The following is a 22074-nucleotide window of genomic DNA, read 5'->3' as shown; positions in this document are numbered from 1 at the left end:
GTGTGTGTGTGTGTGTGTGTGTGTGTGTGTGTGTGTGTGTGTGTGTGTGTGTGTGTGTGTTTGATCTTATCATAGTATTTACCTTTTTGACTATCTAATATCCGCGGATATTTACTGTGCTTTGATCAAACAATCAGAGCCTACCTAAAAAAAATGAACGGGAGCATTTCACTATCCTGGGCGAAGAGCATCCTGACCTCAAGTCAAAATGAGTTCGGCTCATTCTATCCCTGACAGGATGCCTTGATTTTCCTTGTCTGGCGAGGAAATCGATTTTTTACATAATCTTTTCGTAATGTGTTATGGATGTAAGCAGATTCGCGATCGTCGATAATGATTTTTCATGGTGTTGTGTAATTTTTAAATTACAAAGGAATTGATATAAGAAAGTTTCAAGCGAGCTATTTTTCGCGGCTGTATTTACTGTGCAAACAACTCTAAATATGGCAAAAGTGTCACGTGATAATCAACCGTTTGGTTTCGGCGCTCGCTGGAGCAGACGATTGTTTTTGACAGTGATGGAACCATATATTATGGTCTCCTTCCGGCAGCAGTCCCAAAATTTCGACTTGTTTTGACCTTAGAACGATGTCTTTATCATAACTGTGAAGAACAGAACGGAGATCACTGTCGAAGTCGGCCAATCTGCAATCATTTTCGTCTCGCGAACGTTAACACTACTCGCGAACAACATATGGGAGATAACTCTGTATTCTTGTTTTGATAGATTCGCGTAGGACTTTCGCGTCCGGTCAGAGAGACAACTGGCGATAGCCGTGGAGCGATGATTATCAGAATGGGGCGAAGAGATCTGGGCGATGAAAACTGTCGTAATAAGAGCAAACGCTTAAAATAATGGCAGGTGTCACCAGCGCGGTAGGAATAAAGCGAGGTTACATTCTTTTTAGAAAAAAACACTATTTGTTACACCGGAATTAAACGAACACAATGGTTTGCTCGCACACAAACACACTCGTGCAAATTTCTTGGCCTAAAGTCAAAAGAATAATCTTTTTCTGAAGATGGGACTATTTATTGTGGCATCCTTTTGTCAAGGCATCATGTATCATAGCAAAGTTATATATAGATACATAAAGTGTAAATTGATAGATAAATAAATATTCTTGAAACAATAAATGAAAATAAGGTAAAACATGCAACAATCAAACCAATGCGTTCTTTACAAATATAATACATGTACAGCCATCCGAAACAATTTTATCCCACCAACGGCGCATCTGGTTTGGTCATGATGACGTCAGCAGTGACGACGTTGGATCCGACTGAACGGTTGTTAGGCTGCTGTCCACCTGCATACACCCGTATTGTACCTTGAAAGAGAGATTAATCAATCACTCAGGCACTGTCTTGCTAAATTAAAACAATTTTAGTGCCACATTTTTCTGCAACTCGTCTAACAAATATTACGTACAACGCTTTACTTACAACTTGAAATAATACTAGCTCATATAAGCGTGGACTGTACAGAAAAGGCTCACACAATAACACTCTCAAAGCTGGATCTGAGTGGATGGGGGGTAGGGGTGATACCCGACAAATGTACATGTTTTTCTCAAGCAGAAACCGAAAATACTCCTTTCAAATTCTAAGTTTCAACAGCCACTGGGTCAACAAGGCTCCCCTGCGTGACTAGCCCCTGCAAGTAACCCCCGCCATTTTGAAAAACCTTCCCGCTCATACACCAGGTCCAGCCCTAGCTGACTCTATTTCCATTCTAAAACATGTACTATACTGCCGGAGCTAACACTCCTACTACTGTTACCAGAGAGAGAGAGAGAGAGAGAGAGAGAGAGAGAGAGAGAGAGACAGACAGACAGACAGACAGACAGAGACAGACAGACAGACATACACAAAGAGACAGACAAAGGTAGATAGACAGACAGACAGACAGACTGACGGACGGAAAGAGAGACAGAGACAAGCAGTGACATACAGACAAAGAGACAGACAAAGAAACATAGAGATAGAGAGACAGACAGAGAACTTGAGAGGCAGACAGACAGACAGGCAAAGACCAGACAAATAGATAGAGACTGAAGGCGAGAGGGAGAAATAAAGACATACACTGGTAACACTTAGATTTTATTTACATTTTTCATTTTTAAGTCTTCAATCAGCCAGTAATAATATATATCTTTACTCACACTGAGGGTAGATCCACCCTACGTCGGTGTAGATCGCCAGGTATTTGGCAGGCACTGTAAAGCGAAGTGTGATGGGTTTCCCTGGAACCGTGGTGGTCCGTGTCACCGCCACCAGCTGAAGGCGGGGTGTGGGCACTGGGGTTTGAACCCACTCGATGTAGATCTGAGGCACCTGCATAGAGGAAACCGAATAATGGTAACTGCCTCCCGAAATAGGTTCGTCGCACATATCAACAAAATTTTTTTAAGTGAATTTCGCTCAACATCCTGTTGCAAGTTTCTACGGTGACACCCAAAATGTCACTTCGAACATTTATTTCCAGCAACAACCACCACCATAACAAAAACGACATAAGATACAGCAGACTTCCACTAACTCGCGGTCTTTGGGGTCCAAAGATTTTTGATCGCGATATATCCGATTCGCGATGCAGTTTGGGGTCCAATTAAAGGGAAGAAACCGCGTTATCTTCTGAGTCAGAGAAAAACGCGGTTATTTCCCTTGTTGGTCACAAAAAGCCTGTGAGCCGCGTCACGTTGGCGTGTGTGCGTTTGCCGTGTGAGTGCTGTGTGTGTGTGCGTGCATGTGTGTATGTGCGTGCGTATGTGTGTGTGCGCACGCACGCCTGGCATGTGGTTGTGCTACAATGTTCATGTGTATGTGTTACTGCGTTTCTCGCAAGTGTGACGCTTCTGTTGGCAACTAACTTGAGTAGGAAAAGTAGGATATGCGCCGAAATGGCTGCGATCTGCTGGCCGATGTGAATGCGTGATGTATTGTGTAAAAAAATTCCATCTCACACGGCATAAATAAATCCCTGCGCCTTGAATATGTGCGCGATATAAATTGCATAAAATAAAAATTTAAAAAAAATTTGAAAAATCCCTGCGCTTAGAACTGTACCCACGGAATACGCGCGATATAAGCCTCATTGATTGATTGATAAGTTCTCAAAACGATTAACTGCGATGACACGTTTTCTTTTATCAGCAGATGACGATTTCTTTTCTTTTTTCTCCGACTCATAATGAATACATGTTGGGTTTAGCGCTGGTCTTATATTGACAACATACTATTTAACACCAACGATAGTTAGATCAGAATGATTGGTGGATCAAAATCATTGGTTGACGTTTACTTACGTTTTTAGATGTGTCAGTTACATGGATATTGCTTTTTTTGTTTTGTTTTGCTTTGTGTGAGTCTGAGTTGACACGCGTTTTGTCTTTGGCAGAAAGCATGTAGATTTCTTCTTTGATTGTTTGCTTTTTCTGCCACCTGCTATAACGCAAGAAGCTGAAGCACTGTAGAAAACCCGGGGCGTCTAGCTGAGATCGCGATTAGCGGGACTCGAGTGTTAAATTGCATGCCTGACTAGATTGCAGAAGGCTGAAGCGCAGTTTAAGCACTTGATTGGCGACTGTGGCCACCCGGACCGTCTAGCAGAGATCGCAATTAGCTGGACTCGAGTGTTCAACTGCACGCCTGACTGGCCATACTGACTGGTCAGACACTTAACCTCTATAGGCACGTGGCCAATTTGAGGATACCGATCGTGGCATGAAAGTTCTTGACTGAGTGAGGCACGTGCGCGTGAAAGGTTTGTTTTTCTTTTGTTCGCAGGTCTCGATCAACCCGTAATGTACACAACCTGAAAACACACACATGCGCATGTTCGTTATATTTTTTCTTACAATGTTGTCACTTCAGTTTAAACCTTTTAACAGGTGGTCCTGAGTTTTATAATTTTTTAACGAAACTATAATTGAATTAAAGTCCATGTTTTTAATGGTCCTCCCCTTAGGAAGTCAACGTATATAAAGGAAATATTATTAATACTCCTCTTACAGGGATCTTAACATATATCTCTTATTGCCCCCCCCCCCCCCCCCCCTCCCGTATTCATGGAGAGTGGGTCCGGGGTCCTATCACGGTCGGGCTTGCTTGATCTTGCCCTTTTCTTTTCCTCCTTTTTTTTATAATACCATATTACCCCAGTCCTGTCCTTAAAGGCATATGTATCGATGACTATACACGCTAATTGCTTTACCAACAGCTGGAGACAGACTAAATTAAGTTCCCTGCAAAATATTGTGGTCTAGGACCCCTTAAATGTTGAGATATTTGAATTTTCATTTTGATCTGGATCGTCCTATTTATAGATTTGGCAACACATGTAACGTTGATGCAAGGGAGAGAACACCGCGGCTTTGTTGACATCCTCACTTTTTCAGAGGCTAGAACAAGCTGTAATGCATGTATTATGGTCCGCGCATGGTGACGTATCGTCATTATATGGTCTTATGGTGCGTTTGACATCGATTGTGGGCAAACTACACTTTGTAAACACGGGAGTGCGTTAGTATGCCTTTAAGAGGCCAACAATCTATGCCTGTAGGACGTTAATATATCTTGTAAGTACAAACACATGTAGAACACTATTTGGAGAGACTGAGGGAGAGAAAGAGAGAGAGACTGAAGATGAAATGACAATTTACTGCATGATGAAAGGCCATCGGACCCAGAGAGAGATAGCGTGGTTATGATAGAACATTTTTTCATGATCTGTACTATTTTTTGGCCTTTGCGTGACTAATTTAAAAGGTCGGTCCTGTTTTTTTCGGGGTGCAAGAGGTCTCCGCGATATAGCCGAATTCGCGATTTAATGGACCGCGAGTTAGTGGAAGTCTGCTGTAGTAATAACAACCATACAATACAACAAAAACAATCAGAGAAGAAAGCAATGAAAATGTTTTGTTGTTAATATTATTCTTAGATAAATCTTTATTCAATTTTACTTCAGCAAACACGATGGCGATTTAAAAAGGAGTTGAATTGCTTACGTCAATTGCAAAATTCCTTGAGTTTTTCCAAGAAGCTGTGGTCCTAGTGAATGGCAAGTGTTATTTTAAGTAGTTTTAAGAGGACCTCCCATTTTCTTTAGCATTTGAAACCATTTCAGCGAAAGATAGAAATAAAGACGCACTTTCCTACATTGGAGTGACAAACAGTTTACCTCGTCAGCAACATAACCGCCTGTGTTGGTGACGGTGACTGAGACATCAAGGTCGTGACCCGGGGTCAAGGTCTTAGGGACGACAATGTCAGAGTAGCGGAACGTGGTGTAGGACAGACCAAAGCCGAATGGGTAGAGAGCTGGAGCATTGCTGTAGCGGTACGTCCGTCCTGACATCGAGTAGTTCACCATTTCGGGTATCTGGAAATGTCAAAGTAAATTCATTGGCCTCGTTAACAATCCGTGTTAAGTAGTGCTGGGTATCATTTGTTGCATAATTGTTTTGATAGAGGTTCACTGTTCAAGAATATAACTTGGAGGGAATACTCTTGCCTTTTCTAGTTCCACAACCAACAGACGACGCGTGAATGGGGACAGTGCAGGCAGCTGTGTTTGATCAACATCACATTGAAGACAAACATTTCCATTCGCTCGATTTTATTTTAGAAATGTTGATTGTGTCGTGGAGTGGAATCCTAGTAAAACAACCACCACCGTGCCGTGAAACACCATTAGCAGAAGAGCAATCAAGAATACCAGAACTAAAACTACGATCATTAAAGGCACAGTAAGCCTCCCGTAAACCATCACAGATAAGGTCAGGCTTTTACACACAGGACAAACACCCTTTCATTTAAACACTCACCGATTGAGAACATCCTAGGTGCCCTCCGTAAAGAGCGAACAATTTTCAAAGAATTTATTTTTGCGTGGTTTATCTTACCCCTGAGCCATCGTGAACCCGTGTGATCCAGTTTCCCTTTTTCACAATGTAGTCGTCAGTTAGTCATTTGAATGCGACTCGATGTGAGCTTATTTACAATAGCACGTTTTTATGCACGAAACAAACGGCTGTGGTTCACAAGAACTCTAGCGATGGCTTTTGACTGTTGAGAGGAACGGCGATATGCATAAACCGTCGTCTGCTACGACCCTTGCGTGACCCTGCTTCCGGGCTTTTCTTTTTTCACACTTTCACAACTTCGAATTGTACTGATCTTGTCTTGATGAAAAAAGAATTCTTTTTTGATCAAAGAATGTTTGTGTAACAAGCTGTCAATTTATTATCTAGATTTTAAAAGTTAGGTCTAGCGCAAAAACGCACCACGGTCCAAAAACATTTTGATAATCATCGATTCACGGCTATCGCCAGTTTACATCGATAGAATGAGACCCGAAGGGAAGTATGTAACTCATGTTTGACCTGAGTTCAGGATGGGTCCAAAAAGTGTTCGAGACAATCTGCAAAATTAATTCTTTAAAAATTCTTTACGTAGGGCACCTAGGATGTTCCCGTTTGGTGAGCGTTCAAATGGAAGGGTGTTTGTACTGTGTGTAAAAGCCTGACAGTATCTGTGATGGTTTACGGGAGGCTTACTGTCCGGGCGTGATTTCCGGTATCATAACAGCCGTCCAGCACCAAAACGAGGCGCCATTGTTGTAGAGGACCAAGTCCACGAAAATAAATTCTTTGAAAATTTCTCACGCTCGACAGAAAGCAGCCAGGATGTTCCCGTTCGGTGAGCGTTCAAATGGAAGTATGCTTGTACTGTATGTAGACGCTCGGGGAGCTCTGTGATGGTTTACGGGAGGCTTACTGTGCCTTTAATAGCTATCGTATTTTCAGCGTGGCGATAAGGTCCGATATTTTGACGAAAACAATATAATACACAGAGTTGAAGATAAGAATTACTTGTTAGAGTCAAAACATCCGACCCTATCGCCACGTCGAAAACACGATAGCGTTCATATTGCTATTCTGACCTAGAAATGGGATTATTAACTTGCAAAACGTAAGTTTCTGCTTTGATGCGGTTTGTTTCTGACGAGAGCAGACGGACTTTCTTCGCACATGTTTATTGCGCATAACACTACTACCCTCCCGCGGCCGACCAACGCAGCGGAAATCGTGCTCAACACAACGTCAAGTTTGAGGGTTCTCGCCTGTAAATAAAATAAAACCAAATTAACAACGCGGAAGAGCGAAGAAGTTAATCTTTTTGTGGTTTATTTTTTCATTTTGACTGACCTAAAGTCCTTTTATGAGAGAGGTTAAACACGCACGCGCGTGTCTCACAGACATGACAAAGCGGTAATGTCCCATGACACTTTCTCAGTTAGAATACTGATTCTGTTGTGTACAAGGGTATACATTGTATATCTATGTCATGTTTCGTCTAAAAGTAAGATGATTTGGGTAATTCATAATCGTCTTAAGAGTTGACAAGCAATGGTAAGTAGAAGTGCATGTCTTCCATTGTATTAGAGCGAAGGTAAGACCGTCTGCTCGAGTTGAGTTTTGTTGTTGTAAACATTGAGGATTTTGAACAACTTCCGTAGAACTATGGAATGATCGTCGGAATAGGGCTGTGTGAGACTATCAAATTACAACTCCCGAATTCCCCCACGTCAGAATAGCAATATTGATTGATCTATGTTCAAACATCGTGTGTCCTCCTGTGTCAAGATCAAATATAACACTCCTCACTCGGTCATCATGGTTCAGTCGATGCATGGATACCCACCATTGCCAGGCTACCAACTCATTCTGTGACTTTATGCCAGGTGGAACAAGCTCTGTGGCAGAATATCGGTCCTGTCCTACTAAGAATGATGGGATACAAAGGCTCAAAAGTAACAAGTGAGTAAATTGCAATCTAAAACTCAGACCTGGTCAGCGAGGAGAGGCCAAGTGCTGGGCAGACGTCCTGCAGGAGAGCTGGTTCCACCCTCATTGGTCAGCACGTGCAGCAGCGCTGTCCCCGTACTCTGGGCCGGAAACCAGCACTCCATGATGGCCGACACTGAGGGATTCTGGTCCGCCCACGTCACGTTCAGGGGCCCGGCGTTAAAGAGCAGCAATACCACGGGGGTCCCGTTGGCTTGATACACAAAACCAATGCGAAATTCGTTTCAACAATGCATTCACTCTTTCAGACTTAACGAAAACCCTACAATAGCGGGCTCATAACTCAAGTTTGGTTCTCCGCGTACGGGTAAGATTCACATTGTAAATAATAACAAACAACAAACAAACACTGGTGGGTTAAATTGACGTAAACTTTCAAAACAAATATCTAGTTTTCGAAAGAGTACACAGATTCATAATCCGAATAAATGAGTTCAAGCATTCCAAGGTACACTTGACACACAGACATCTGGCAGTAAATTCAAGTTTAACATTTTGACCTACTACACATTCCTCAGTAGTATAACGCCGCACATAAGATGTGTCTGCTTTTTAATTTAGTATGGGGGAATGGTGTGGGTGTCACTAGCGTGCTATGCATCGTGAAGTGACGTAAGGTGTTCTCACCGTATGTGACCACGTCCTTCAGAAGCTGCAGCTGTTGTCCGGGCAGCTCCACGTCAGGCCGGTCATGGGCTTCAGACTCCACCGGCTGACCTGTGTACACACGATGACATTTACATATACAGTCCTCCTTCAGCAAGAGATCATCTGAACCACTTTTTGCATGGGTTAAGCTCAGGACGCACACCTTGAGAGTAGGACATAGTTTAAAACCAAGAATGCTTGAGCGTGATTAACCATTCAGTAAATCACAGGCGCCGGACACACCAACGCTAGTTTCATGTTCAACTTCATGTTAAAACGAGACGAGAGATTGAAAGAAAACGTTGACGTTAGCAGAAGAAACACAATGCTGGCTAATGACTGCTGGGTAAATATGAAAGTCAAGCATATTCGCTGTTTTTAGCATGGGATGGTATAGGGAGCCGATATCAATAACGCCGATTTTTCACGACCCTCAGACTCATCTAATCATAGAGCTGGCATAGAGCGGTTTTTTTCAAAAATATTTTAGAAACAAACACAACTTGTATTTTCACCTCAATACCAAACTCACAGTCCTGCTTTGGACTTGACCCAAGATAACCTTGCTTTTTGTCTACAGTAAAGGGGAAGGTGTTGGTGTTACTGGTCTGATATTCATCTTGAGGTCTTGTCAGATATTCTGAGCAGCAGAAAAGTGGGCTTTGGGCAAGGGAAAAGAAGGTCAGGCAAGACAACATTTTATTTTCAAAAGGCTATCGAACAAAACCTTTAGCTGTCCCAAGAAAGATCAGTCCACTCGCTCTCCAAATCTGACAAGCTCAAAATACCTGTTCCGAGACAGACGAAGATGGCGTCAGCCCCATGCATGGCCTTGGTGACGTAATGCTGACTGTAGTGACGACAGTGTAGGTCGTCACAGCCGTTGGCCCAGGAGAGAGTGTCGGCCAGTGGTGCCAGGCCTTCCACAGGAGTGATGGTCAGCGTCTCGTTGACAGTGGGCGGGTAGTCGCCGTACAGCCAGTCCTTGTTGTTGGACATGGGGCCTACCACCTGCACACAGCCAGTGGTTGACTATGGTAAGGAGCTGATACTAGTGATCGTACTGTGATACGTATATCTGTATTCTGAGGCCCCTTCACTGAGAGGACACCTGTCAAACGGGACATCTTTTCCTGTCAGGAGGTTAACGATAGTGACCAAACTATACCTTGTATGACAGGGCACCTGTAATGCAGTAACAATGTCGGCTTCTCGGAAGGGTACTCCTGCTCTCATCACAGGTACCGATGTTCTAGCGTCACAACCTCTTCAGTTCAGTTCAGTGTGAGTATTGCCAAGTTAAACGCAGCTGACCGTTTACATGTGAAGTTATTAAAACCCCGAAATAGAGATTCCGAAGATAAAAGTGTACACTTAGCAACTTTGTAAAGACAAGCTGTGACAGCAATCGTTGCGCAATTTTAAAGGTTTAACAGACACAATATTTACTGTTTGAAACGTTTAGAAGATTACAGAAAGTACTTATTTGAAATAAGTACCCAATACGCGCATACACGCTGTTTGATATCATTCTTTGTCTGTGTCATCGTTGCTGTAAAAAATCAAAAGAACCGCCACTTACCGCCACGTGCTTGAGATGATTTTTGATGGGCAGAAAGCTGTTCTTGTTCTTCAGCAGAACAAAGCTTTTAATCGCGGCCTCCAATGTTAAAGCTTGGTGGGCGGGGCTCTGTACGATCGAGACGTCGAGTTTGGTGTAGGGGTTCATGGAAGGTGGGTCGAAGTCACCAAGACGCATGCGAGTGTAGAACAGAGGCTTGACCCTCTCTCGTACAGTGGTCTCGTTCAGTAAGCCAGTCTTCGTAGCATTCACTATGTAAAAAAAACCCACCAATTACATACTTGATCTCATGCAGACCACCGGCACGGTGGCCTAGTGGTAAGGCGTCCGCCCGTGATCGGGAGGTCGTGGGTTCGAACCCCGGCCGGGTCATACCTAAGACTTTAAAATTGGCAATCTAGTGGCTGCTCCGCCTGGCGTCTGGCATTATGGGGTTAGTGCTAGGACTGGTTGGTCCGGTGTCAGAATAATGTGACTGGGTGAGACATGAAGCCTGTGCTGCGACTTCTGTCTTGTGTGTGGCGCACGTTATATGTCAAAGCAGCACCGCCCTGATATGGCCCTTCGTGGTCGGCTGGGCGTTAAGCAAACAAACAAACAAATCTCATGCAGACCAGGTGGTGTTATCCTTTTAAATGTCACTTACTTGACGAAGTAAGCGCTCCAAATGTAGACAAGTGTAAATTAAACTCTCATTTACTGTTGTTGCCCGTGTATTTAGAATGATTACTTACCTTTGTTTCTTGGATCTTGTGATTAGAACTGTGCCTCACTTGTTTATGATTGTCAGATACATGTATGTTCTAATGACGAGAAGCGCAAAAACTTCTCTGCAAGATGACTGACGTCACCAAGACGCTAAGGAAGGAATGACTGAAGGAACACAAACCAACTCAGGTTTGAACGGCGAAAGAAACAACTTATGTGGAATCACTGCGATACACAACAAAACAGCGACAGGCAAAAGCCTATCTCACTGTTAAGTCGAGAGTTACCAGTCGCGTTGCTGTCCTTTTGTTAACGTTAACCTCAGGTCAGTTACCAAAGAAGTATACCAGGACTTCTTTTTAAAATATTCCACGACCGATCCTATTTTTCCTCCCGACCCTGGAACGTCTTTTTGAGCCTTTAAAAAAGAAGAAAGAGAAGATTGATAACATTACCCACCTACCGACCCTGGAACGTCTTTTTGAGCCTTTAAAAAGAAGAAAGAGAAGATTGATAACATTACCCACCTACCGACCCTGGAACGTCTTTTTGAGCCTTTAAAAAAGAAGAAAGAGAAGATTGATAACATTACCCACCTACCGACCCTGGAACGTCTTTTTGAGCCTTTAAAAAAGAAGAAAGAGAAGATTGATAACATTACCCACCTACCGACCCTGGAACGTCTTTTTGAGCCTTTAAAAAAGAAGAAAGAGAAGATTGATAACATTACCCACCTACCGACCCTGGAACGTCTTTTTGAGCCTTTAAAAAAGAAGAAAGAGAAGATTGATAACATTACCCTCCTACCGACCCTGGAACGTCTTTTTGAGCCTTTAAAAAAGAAGAAAGAGAAGATTGATAACATTACCCACCTACCGACCCTGGAACGTCCTTTTGAGCCTTTAAAAAAGAAGAAAGAGAAGATTGATAACATTACCCACCTACCGACCCTAATTTTCTCTTGCCTTGTCATTGGAAACAAATATTGTCTTTTTGTCAGCCTAACTGAGTTAAAATCAATGCAATCATGTGACCAGCAATATGACTTGCAGCTCGACCTTATTACTCCCGACTGGTTCACAGTATAAACTCAAAATCGTTTGGAATGACATTGCGTACTGACCAATGTTCATCATGACGTTGTTGGGGAGGTTGTCCGAGATCTCCAGACTGACGCCAGCGTTTACCGCAGCAGCAGCGGCCTTGAGGTAGCTGTCCACGTAGTGGTGCTCGTCCACGATACGCTCCAGTGCTTTCTGGTCGCTGATGACGTAGCCAGTAAAGCCCCACGTGTCTCTCAGGATCTCCGTTAACAGCTTGTGGTTGGCGCATGCTGGTACCCCGTTGATGCTGTAACGTGACGATAAATATTTAGATTGACATATCTAGCTAACTAGGGGCATGCAGCGATTATAGTGCTGCCAACTTTCAGGCAGATGTATATAAGATTTCAAGCAAATTTGCTGGAGTGGATATAATGCATCATGGATTCGACTAGATAACTTTAACCAAAAGAAATTATGTCGACTCCAGAAAATCTCCTTTTCAAGGGAACGTGGATTGCAGTTATATAGGAAGTCTTATCGTCGTTTAATACCAACAATGAATTCATACTTATTTGGATAAGAAAACACAACACAGTCAAAGCGAACTAGCTAGTATCCTGCTTACAATAACCGTAGAAAGTGAAGCTTAAGGTTTATATGAGCAATATATTTGATAACCAGTACTTTGGTAATACTGACCCCAATCTAGTGATCATAAAACGGCATTTGGGGAAAATCGTAGAAAGTGAAGCTAAGGGTTTAAATAAGTAATAGCTTTGATAAGCTAGTACTTAGTAATAGTAATAAAGACCCCAACCTGTGGATCTTTAAACGGCACCTTTGGGGAAAAGAACACCAAAAGCAAGGCAACCTTTTTCAGGTAACCTGCACCTGCACATCAAGGCGCTGAAACCAGTTTCGGGGATAGAGGGAGCACTCAGAAGCAAGCTTATGCATCACATAAAAGATATTGCTTATATTATCCCACAAATCGCGGCAACACGAAACACACCACATGTAATGAGACATGAAAATTAGGGTACGACCACCATGGAACTCCCATTCTAAAGTATTCGTTTGTGAGTCTCAGATCTCAAAGTAATGATTACACTCATGGGACTTCAGTTTCCGCACGCTACAAGTTTTAAAGCCATGTATTCACACTCTTTTACTTTAGAATTCAGACGGGATTAGCAGAATTCAGTAAGCACAGGTTCCGCGTTGACAACACAAAGGGAAAGGAACTGCAACAAATCTTCAACCAGGAGAAGCAGGCAAGATGGCATAACCAAACAGCCGATACCCGTTGAAACTACATATATAAGACTGAGGGTGCCTGCCTCCACACTGGCCTTGAAGGCCCGCAGGAAAGTCTGGTTCAAGTCAACATCGCTCACCTGTCGCGAGAAAGAAACATGACTATTGTTATCAGCTAGCCCACTCATGCACGATACCGCGAGTGACCAGTAAGAATCACCATCCTACCTGTTATAGCTACACATGAGACTGTAGGTACCGGCATCCACACAGGCCTTAAAGGCAGGTAGAAACGTCTGGTGCCAGTCCAACTCGCTCACCTGTATATCATTGTCACACAGAGAACTATATATACAGCAATCAGCGATGACAAGAAGAAACGTAAGCAAAATGGTTACATTTTCAAACAAGAAACGAGAAAATGTTTACTTAAAATTACTCTACTATTTTAGCAGCAATCTAATACATTCCCCCAAAAGCGTGTTATTTCTCCTTTCTTCAGATTCACGAAACTAACAGTACGTACTTGTGATGACTCGTGGATTGCATTTTAAAGCACATACGTCATCTCACTTTCACAAATCTTCTTTTTTAATCTAATATGTTGTGGACTGCATCTGCTTAATCGCACTAACGAGAAAGTTCTTGTCTTTATCTTGGTAACCACGGTATATTATTTTCAACACCTGTATTGTGACACCTGGCCTCACCTGTGCGTTGAAGGAGAATCTGGACACAGGTATGTTCTCGGGTCCCCCATGGACATCAAAGTGCTTGCATCCAGAGTTGGCCAGCACGTAGCGACTGTGGTTGCCTTGGAGGCCGTGGATGAATCTTGTTGCCAGGATACTCGTTAGAATTGGGTCTTCACCATACGTTTCCTGAAAAAGAAAAACACATAACACGCCGGTTAACATTAATAACGTGTGTCAAATTGATATATCCATTCTTCTCAAGTTTCTTTGGGTACGATACTATACTGCACGGTTCGCTCATTCACTTTCATTATCATTCACCTTCGGGTATCATTTGCAGTACGCCGAATCTTGTATCTGTCTAGTGCAATGAAAAGCACCAGTACCGGTAAATGCAGCAACAGAAGCAACAACAGCAACAGTAGCAACAACAGCTGTCGAAGTAGCTGAAACGACTAAATATCCACGCTACTGACTATCCCTTACCTGGTTTCTACCCCACCTGGGGTCCCTCATGATGTTGATGACGGGAGCAAAGCAGGACAGACCACGACTGTCCCCGTACAGCCCGGTACGCGTGTAGTTGTTGTACTTGGCGCGCAACTCGAGGCCTGTCGCACGTGCCACGTTGAACAACAGGTCCGGGCTGCACACATACATCACATAACACTGACAGACACTGAGCAGGTTATATAAGGTCAAAATTCGTTCTTTATCGCGAACCAACAGTTCATGTTCATTAAGGGCAACGATGACTTTAATTAGCGATTTTATAAATTCGTCCATGCAAACAGCTCTTTGCGATCGGCAACAAGATATGTAAGCAGGGCCGGACTAGGCTAAGAGGAGGAGGGGGGGGGTTGCCAGTGGTGGTCCAGGGGGATGTTCAGGGGGGGTCAGGGGGCGAAGCCCCCTGAAGCTGATGGGTAGGTCATATTCTGAGATAGGAAAATGGTCGCTCCTTGCATGAAACGGCATAAAATAAACAATAATAAAAAATGTTTTAAATAAGTGAGGTATATGTTTAGGCTAGGGGGGGCGCCCATAACCCCCCCGTTAGTCCGGCCCTGGTAAGTAGGCCTACTAAACTTGGCCAACAAATTAATGCAACAATTTTCGCACGCTAAGAAAAGCATTAAAACGCAATTCATTTTAGTTCAACTTTACATGCTCGAAAAGGTAATTATGTCAGCTGGACATCCGATTGATGGTACTTTGTATAGGCATCCCGTGACAGCCTGTCAAACAAGGTCACCCCTAAAGTCGACCTGACAAAAACCATAGCCCCGTATTTTAAAATCTGAAAAAAATCAGAATATGCACAAACCAAACACTTGTGACAACCATTGGAAAGGCCATTTAATTTTCTGTTCAGAACATTTTGTTTTATGCACCTCAAAGGCGGTAGGTGTCAACCGTTTCAGAGGCCCAAAAAGGCACGTTTTGCGGCCATTTTTGAGGGGGTCCTCCACCCAAAGAGCCATATCTGCTCAAGTTCTCAATGATTTGCTTTGGAAATTTCAGAATTTATGACCAATAGGCTGACCAAAATCGGTGTTTACTTTTGCGAATGTGTATAATAAGCGTGTTGTATTACGTACATTTTCCGAAACAAATATTCATATTAATTCAGGGTTTTAGGTTAAAAAATCGTGACTTTGCCTGCTAAGCAAAAAATGGATGAGGCAATAGGTGCCAAAGTTTGAGGCAGATCCGAGTGCTGGTTTACATCTGCTGGAGATGGGAACGCGCAAGAAAATGTATCGATCACCGTCCTTGGTAATGCGTACAGTAGCTGTGGAGATAAACTGACCTTGGCCTGTGCTTCCTTCGCTGCGGGTCACAAAAGCGCAACTCACCGAGCACAGCGCGCCGGAACGGGATAGTAAGCACAGGCCCAGGACTGTTACTTGTTAAGGCCATGTCAGACGCACAACACAACACGGTGGGTTTTTTTCAAAACACAAAACAGCGTGTTTTCCGTGTGACATCCCCCAAAACGCGTTTCAGAAAACACTGTTTCGTGTTTTCGCATCGTGTTTTGGGTTTTAGAGCATGCCGCTCTAAAATCTGAAAACACGTTTTGGTAGTCAGCCAATGAACGCGGACGATCAACTCACGTGACTCGGTTTCCGACTCAGATGTGGTGCCAATTCAGGGTAGTATCAGACCCATGCATCCTAACTAGAGTCTATGGAGCCTGTCACGATTGAAGAGAGGCAATAATATCAGTGGGCGCTGCCAGCCGTGTTGTTTACAAACCCAAACACAGGGCGGTAGCTGGACGGGTCAAGCTGACACTGACCGTATCAGAGGGCACTGCCAGCCCGGCGTGTTGTTTAACCCAAACACAGGGCGATAGCTGGACGGGTCAAGCTGACACTGACCGATATTTTTGTGAAAACACGCACCGCGCTTCATCTGTGTGTTTCGCGTGTGACATCCCCTCTTTAAAAACATGTGTTTCCCCGACGTTTTGAGATGGTGTTTTTGTCGAAAACATGGTTTTGTGTTGTGCGTCTGTCTCCGCCTTTAGTCTCCACGGGTAGTGTACTCAGTACCACTGACGGTGATCGATAATTTTTCATGCGTGTTCCCATCTCCAGCAAATGTAAACCAGCACTCGGATCTGCCTCAAACTTTGGCACCTATTGCCTCATCCATTTTTTGCTTAGCATGCAAAGTCACGATTTTTTTTAACCTAAAACCCTGAATTAATATGAATATTTGTTTAATTCTTTCGGAAAAGTTACGTAATACGACACGCTAAGTATACACATTCGCAAAAGTAAACACCGATTTTGGTCAGCCTATTGGTCATATCTTCTGAACTTTCCAAAGCAAATCATTGAGAACTTGAGCAGATATGGTTCTTTGGGTGGAGGACCCCCTCAAAAATGGCCGCAAAACGTGCCTTTTTGGGCCTCTGAAACGGTTGACACCTACCGCCTTTGACAAAAGGCTACTTAAAGACTAGAGAAGTCAGGTGCATAAAACAAATGTTCTGAACAGGAAATTGAATGGCCTTTCCAATGGTTGTCAGAAATGTTTGGTTTGTGCATATTCTGATTTTTTTTGCAGATTTTAAAATACGGGGCTATGGTTTTTGTCAGGTCGATTTTAGGGGTGACCTTGTTTGACAGGCTGTCACGGGATGCCTATACAATGTACCATCAATCGGACAAATGATATGTACAGCTGACATAATTACCTTTTAGGGCATATAACGTTCAACTAAAATAAATTGCGTTTTAATGCTTTTCTTAGCGTGCGAAAATTGTTGCAATAATTTTTTGGCCAAGTTTATTTTATGGGACGAGAATGAACTGTACGCCAAATCATGTCCATGTATCGTTTCCTTTTCTGTCCTTCCTGACTAAAAAAAAAGGCGAAAAGTAAATAACTTTAGTGGTTTTAAATTCAGCAAACTTATGCCATCTTTTAACCGATTACGAATCTATTTTAACGGGATTTTTTTTTACCTGAAAGTTGCAGCTAGCCCCAGGGCCTGGGGGAAGGAGGTGGCGGGACCAGCACCAACCACGCCCCTCAGACACTCTGTGTTCCATGAGTAAGGCCCCACCCCCAGGCGCGGGATGGGCGGGGCCGGGCTGACGTCAGCACCGTGACCACCTCGCGCCATCTGCAGCTGGATTTCCTCCAGTGTCAGCAGCGACACCAAGTTTTTTACCCTTGTTGCCCATGGTAACGATACGTTGCGGAACGGGTAGTCCTGTGTCGTCAGCGTCGCTAAGCAACCGATAGTTGCTAAGACAACGACGAGGATGTTGTTCTTTCCATGCATCACTGCTGTCTCCTGTGCTTTAACCTCTGAGTTCAGATCAAGAATTTTCTGAAAATGTACACAGATTAAAACAATTGAAGCTGTTCAATATTGGCCGAGCGCTTGTGTCAATTCTGCGAACGTCTTAAAAGTAAAAGTAAATAATTTTATTCACAAATAGTTGTTTGTAAATAAAAGCAAATAGTGTTTGTAAACGATGCGTAGCACAGCGTAGAGTGATATAGAATCAATAGATCAGCAGAACATCGCTGACAGCTAAAATATAGCGTACTTCGCAACTTTAGCAAAAATGAACAAGCACAAATAAAAAACAACAACAACAAAACAAATTGAGCGATCGAACAAATGGTCGAACGAACGAATATTTAATGTTGGCTATAGAAATCGTATGAAGAAAGAACCCTGCATATTTCTGTCAGATTCTTACGCTCATATTGTTGGTCCGATCACCGTTTGGATATTACTACAAACTACGTGCATGCATGTGCGCGTGTATGCGTGAACCATGTTAGAAAAAGGAGATGTGCAAAGTTTCACACTAACTCAAAATAGTGCAAAGACAGTATCGTATAAAACAACCGGAAAAAAGAGAGTATGAACAAAATTACAATTAAACATTGCAAATCACATGTGATCCGCAGAAACAACAATGGCTTCCGACATCAACGTCATAAGGCCTGTTCTGTAGTGTTGGCCCTTGTGCAACAATGAGTAAAAGTCAACATAAAATGTGAACAAGCCAAATTCTAGCTGGTGAAATATCCACTCTCCGTAAACATTTTACCTGCCAGAAAATGCGAGCGAATAAATGTCACCAAGTAATAACTGGTACTAACAGAAATGCACCGTTTGTCACACACCAGGCATTTAGCGTCTTCGCCGCAGTCTCAACACACACATATGGATAGCGGTAAAACAGATTCCTATGAATCACGCGCACTGTGCGCGCGGACACAATAGGAATTCATTGGGCCTACGCACATGCCTGTGACTCAGTATTGTGCAGTCTTTACAAAACTGGGCTGCCTTTATATGCTGCTCAAAATGCTTCCTGTCGGCAGGGATTGTGTTGCTCAAGTTCCGAATCGCAGACAAACCGGCTTTGGCGTGAAGCGCTTTCAATTTAGCAGCGTAGCAAACAAAGGTTCAAAGGCCGGGTCAAATAACACAGAAAAAAGAGTGAATTGCAGTCTTAATTTATTTAAATTCCCTATTGTTTTAAGCTTACTGCGCTCGCGGTTAAGCCGATACAGACACGGTCAAAATGTGTAACACAAGCATTACGAAATACACTAAACAAAAAAATAGTACGGACGTTACTCACCGCTGTTTACCATCAAAGATCTAATGTATTTTTGCGGCCAGATGTCGTTCGCGTCAAACAGACAACACGCGAGAAGCCAATAACTGCAAGATTTTTGATCCGAATAATCTTCACACAAAAACCTGCAAACAAACTGATGGTTTCATAATACTCAGGTTGTTTCTCTGAGGACAAAGCCTTGGATCATTCTAAGTTATCAAAGTTTTGAGATTAGTCGAACCAAGCCGAAAATGTGTATAATTGCATTTGAACTTAAGCACTTAATTTAGTGTGTCGTCCAATTTAGTCAGCTATACACCACAAATCTTTAAGTTGTTTATTTGTCACATAATAGTGATTTTAGGAAAAGTTCTTAATCTTTCTGACAATAATTATTGAACTTAATAATTGTCACACCAGATGTCAAGAAGTGTCATTCACTTTTGACACAACACCACAAATCGTCAAATGTTTAACGTGTTTTTGTTGCGCTGTCCACTTAAATAGTCAGTTGTCTCAGCAGAAAAACATTCCCAAACACCGAATGTCTGCTCACCAGTCATGACCTGTCAATAAACACGCGCAGGGCTAATTATTGCGTTTTTAGACACAGATCATCATTGATCATCATGCATATTGATTGAGCACGTGCAGTGTGGATGCGTCATGACTGGCGAAAAGTGGATGAACTCTGCAGCTGTTCCCGCCCTGCTGCTGAGGCTTGCTCATTAACAGGTTGCATTTCAATTAAGGCGAGCGCGAGTCACTGGTGAGAGACTGTTCCGGTATTCGGATTTGGTTTATTTTAATGTACTCCTGGTGTGTGGTCACATAATTACAACCCCCAACCTGAACTGTATAGCTTTTGGGGCAATTTGAGACAGTTTTCTTGTTAGATATAACCCCTTTAATCCGAAAGGTGATCCAGATAGTCAAGTGAACGGCCTTAACTAGCATATACAGTTTGGATGAAATGACACGAGAATTAATGCTTTAATTTGGATGCGACATTTGTCGCAATAATATTTTTGCCTAGTTTAGTATAGCAACTGAGCAATCAGGAAATGATTACGTACATGTTCCCGACGTACGATTTTTACAGGACAGTACAAAGGGATCACCTAAAAGAAGCTGCCAGCCCCAGAGACTGCGGGTAAGAAGTGTAGTGCCCGGTGCCCTGACGTCACCCCTCCGGCACTCAGTGCCCCACTGATATGGGCCAATCAACAGGCGCGGAATGGCGGGGCCTCCCATCTCTCTACCCCCGCCCCTTGACATCTGCTCTGTAATATCCTGCGGACAATCAGCGAAAAAAAGTGTGGATCTATAATATGTACTTGTGGATGTGTGTGGAAAATACAAACACGCACGTATGTGACAAATGGATTTGTACATAGTTCAGTCTAAAAAGTGTTTGACAAATGTGTACAGATTGGCTTGCCATACATTTGGTTTGCATAACTTGACTGCGTGATGAAGGATCACCGGTTGAACTGGGGTGATCTGATTTTGCAAGCTATATTTTCATTGGTTGCCTGGTTATAGGATTGACCAATGAGAGAGGAGATTTCTAAAAAGGAGGTAGCCATTTTGGATTGTATAGAGCAGAACATTGCTGGAAGTGGGGGCAGTCAGACGTCTCTGTTCGTGTCTCCACGTTTTGTCTGAATGTTGCTCAAGTGACATTGAGGTCGACTGTTTTCGACTCATGTTTTGGATGAATCATGTGTGATTCAATGCTGTGAATATACAGGTATTTATTGAATTGTATTTTGTTCAGTAATGCTGACCTGTGAAATGACTGTGAGAATAATGTTGTGAAGTGGGTTGAAGAAGCGTGAGCTGTTGTCAGCCATTTTGGAAAGGAATGTTTTTATGTTCTTTCGTAATGGGAGTAATTTGTAAATGAGCTGTTGTAATACTGTAACAGCATAAGCTAGTTGACGGATGAATGAATAATATTGAGTAAGAGTGGAATTATTATTTTGTGGAGAAGTTTATCTAAGAATTGAGTGGTTGAGACTTACGGTAGCATAAACTTTTTACACAGCACCCCGGTGGGAGAGAGGATGCCCTCAGCTGCGGGGAAGATAGAAGAAGACTGGCATCCCCTCCTTGGCGCCACGGATCGTTTGATTGTGGGCGCAAGGTTGTAACGCAGCGCAGGAATTCTGGGACCCGGTGGAACCCCACCCCATATCACCATGAGCATTATTGTCATTGGCGTGATATTGGATCCAGCAATGAACCCGCTGAATTGTGAGTAGTCACTGTAGTGTGAATTACCACTGGAGAATACGTAACATGTGAAATGTGCGTAACGAGATCCTGTGATTAACAGGAAACATGATTAACAGAAAGATTGTGTGAAACAAGTGACGACGTCAGCGAGAACCGGTTATTCTTCCACGTGCTACATAAGCTATTATCATCGTTATTACAGTGAATGCAAGAGAATTGTTTATTGTATGAGAGGTAACATATTTGTATTTTGTTGTGATGTTTTGAATACAGGTACGAGGGCAAAGGGCAGTAATCGTGTTTCAGTCTTTATGCCTAGTTTGAGTGTTGTGTTTGTGTGAGATGAAGTGAGTTAGTAAACAGAGTAGAACACGCATTTTTCTGATAGAGTAATTAATACACACAGACACTTTCACGCAAATACCCTCCGTAACAACGTACAAACCCCATTCGCATCTTCCTCTCCACACAGTTACAGATAAAGAGAGCGATAGAGAGACAGACAGACTCTTAACACACACACACACACACACACACACACACACACACACACACACACACACACACACACACACACACACATACATATCCTTCACTAAATCTTGAAACTTTATGCAACAATAAAATAAATGATAGGAAATTCCTCCATCTATAGCTAAGGCCTGTCTTACACTGTGCCGAATATCCTTGCGAATATGAACATGTTGTATTCGGCAAAAAAAGAGACGAATGGACAGGAAAAAATATTGAAAATTCGAAGCCTTACCGATCATTGCGAATGCATACAAATCCATATACGAATGTCTTGCGGATGTATTACGAACGTTGCGAGTGGCCTTGCGAGTGTTGCGAGTGCTTGCAAACATTTTACGAATAAAGCGATTATGCAATTCGCATTGTTCGTAATATTGCTCTTAC

The 22074-nt window shown here is 42.9% G+C and overlaps 1 protein-coding gene across 4 annotated transcripts; it reads right to left on the bottom strand.

Annotated features, from left to right (window-relative positions):
* Positions 1-1009: 1009 nt before the first annotated feature.
* On the bottom strand, positions 1010-19415 carry LOC138960778 (uncharacterized). Of its 4 annotated transcripts, none has more exons than XM_070332424.1 (13): positions 18937-19415; positions 17290-17660; positions 14294-14453; positions 13823-13993; positions 13341-13432; positions 11933-12159; positions 10102-10352; positions 9308-9530; positions 8499-8588; positions 7853-8064; positions 5183-5383; positions 2166-2337; positions 1010-1331 (listed from the first exon to the last, which is right to left on the bottom strand). In XM_070332424.1, exons 2-13 carry the CDS (start codon positions 17610-17612, stop codon positions 1219-1221), a joined length of 2235 nt encoding a protein of 744 aa, XP_070188525.1. In that variant the 5' UTR covers positions 17613-17660; positions 18937-19415; the 3' UTR covers positions 1010-1218. The 4 variants fall into 4 exon arrangements, with proteins under 4 accessions (XP_070188525.1, XP_070188526.1, XP_070188524.1 ...); XM_070332425.1 differs by lacking the exon at positions 18937-19415 and adding an exon at positions 18473-18615; XM_070332423.1 differs by lacking the exon at positions 18937-19415 and adding an exon at positions 18397-18611.
* Positions 19416-22074: the final 2659 nt, after the last annotated feature.

The sequence above is a fragment of the Littorina saxatilis genome, linkage group LG3 (assembly GCF_037325665.1).
Source record: "Littorina saxatilis isolate snail1 linkage group LG3, US_GU_Lsax_2.0, whole genome shotgun sequence".
Lineage (NCBI taxonomy): Eukaryota > Metazoa > Mollusca > Gastropoda > Littorinimorpha > Littorinidae > Littorina > Littorina saxatilis.
Note: the sequence above shows the minus strand (reverse complement) of the source record. Positions and strands in the feature narration are given on the sequence as shown.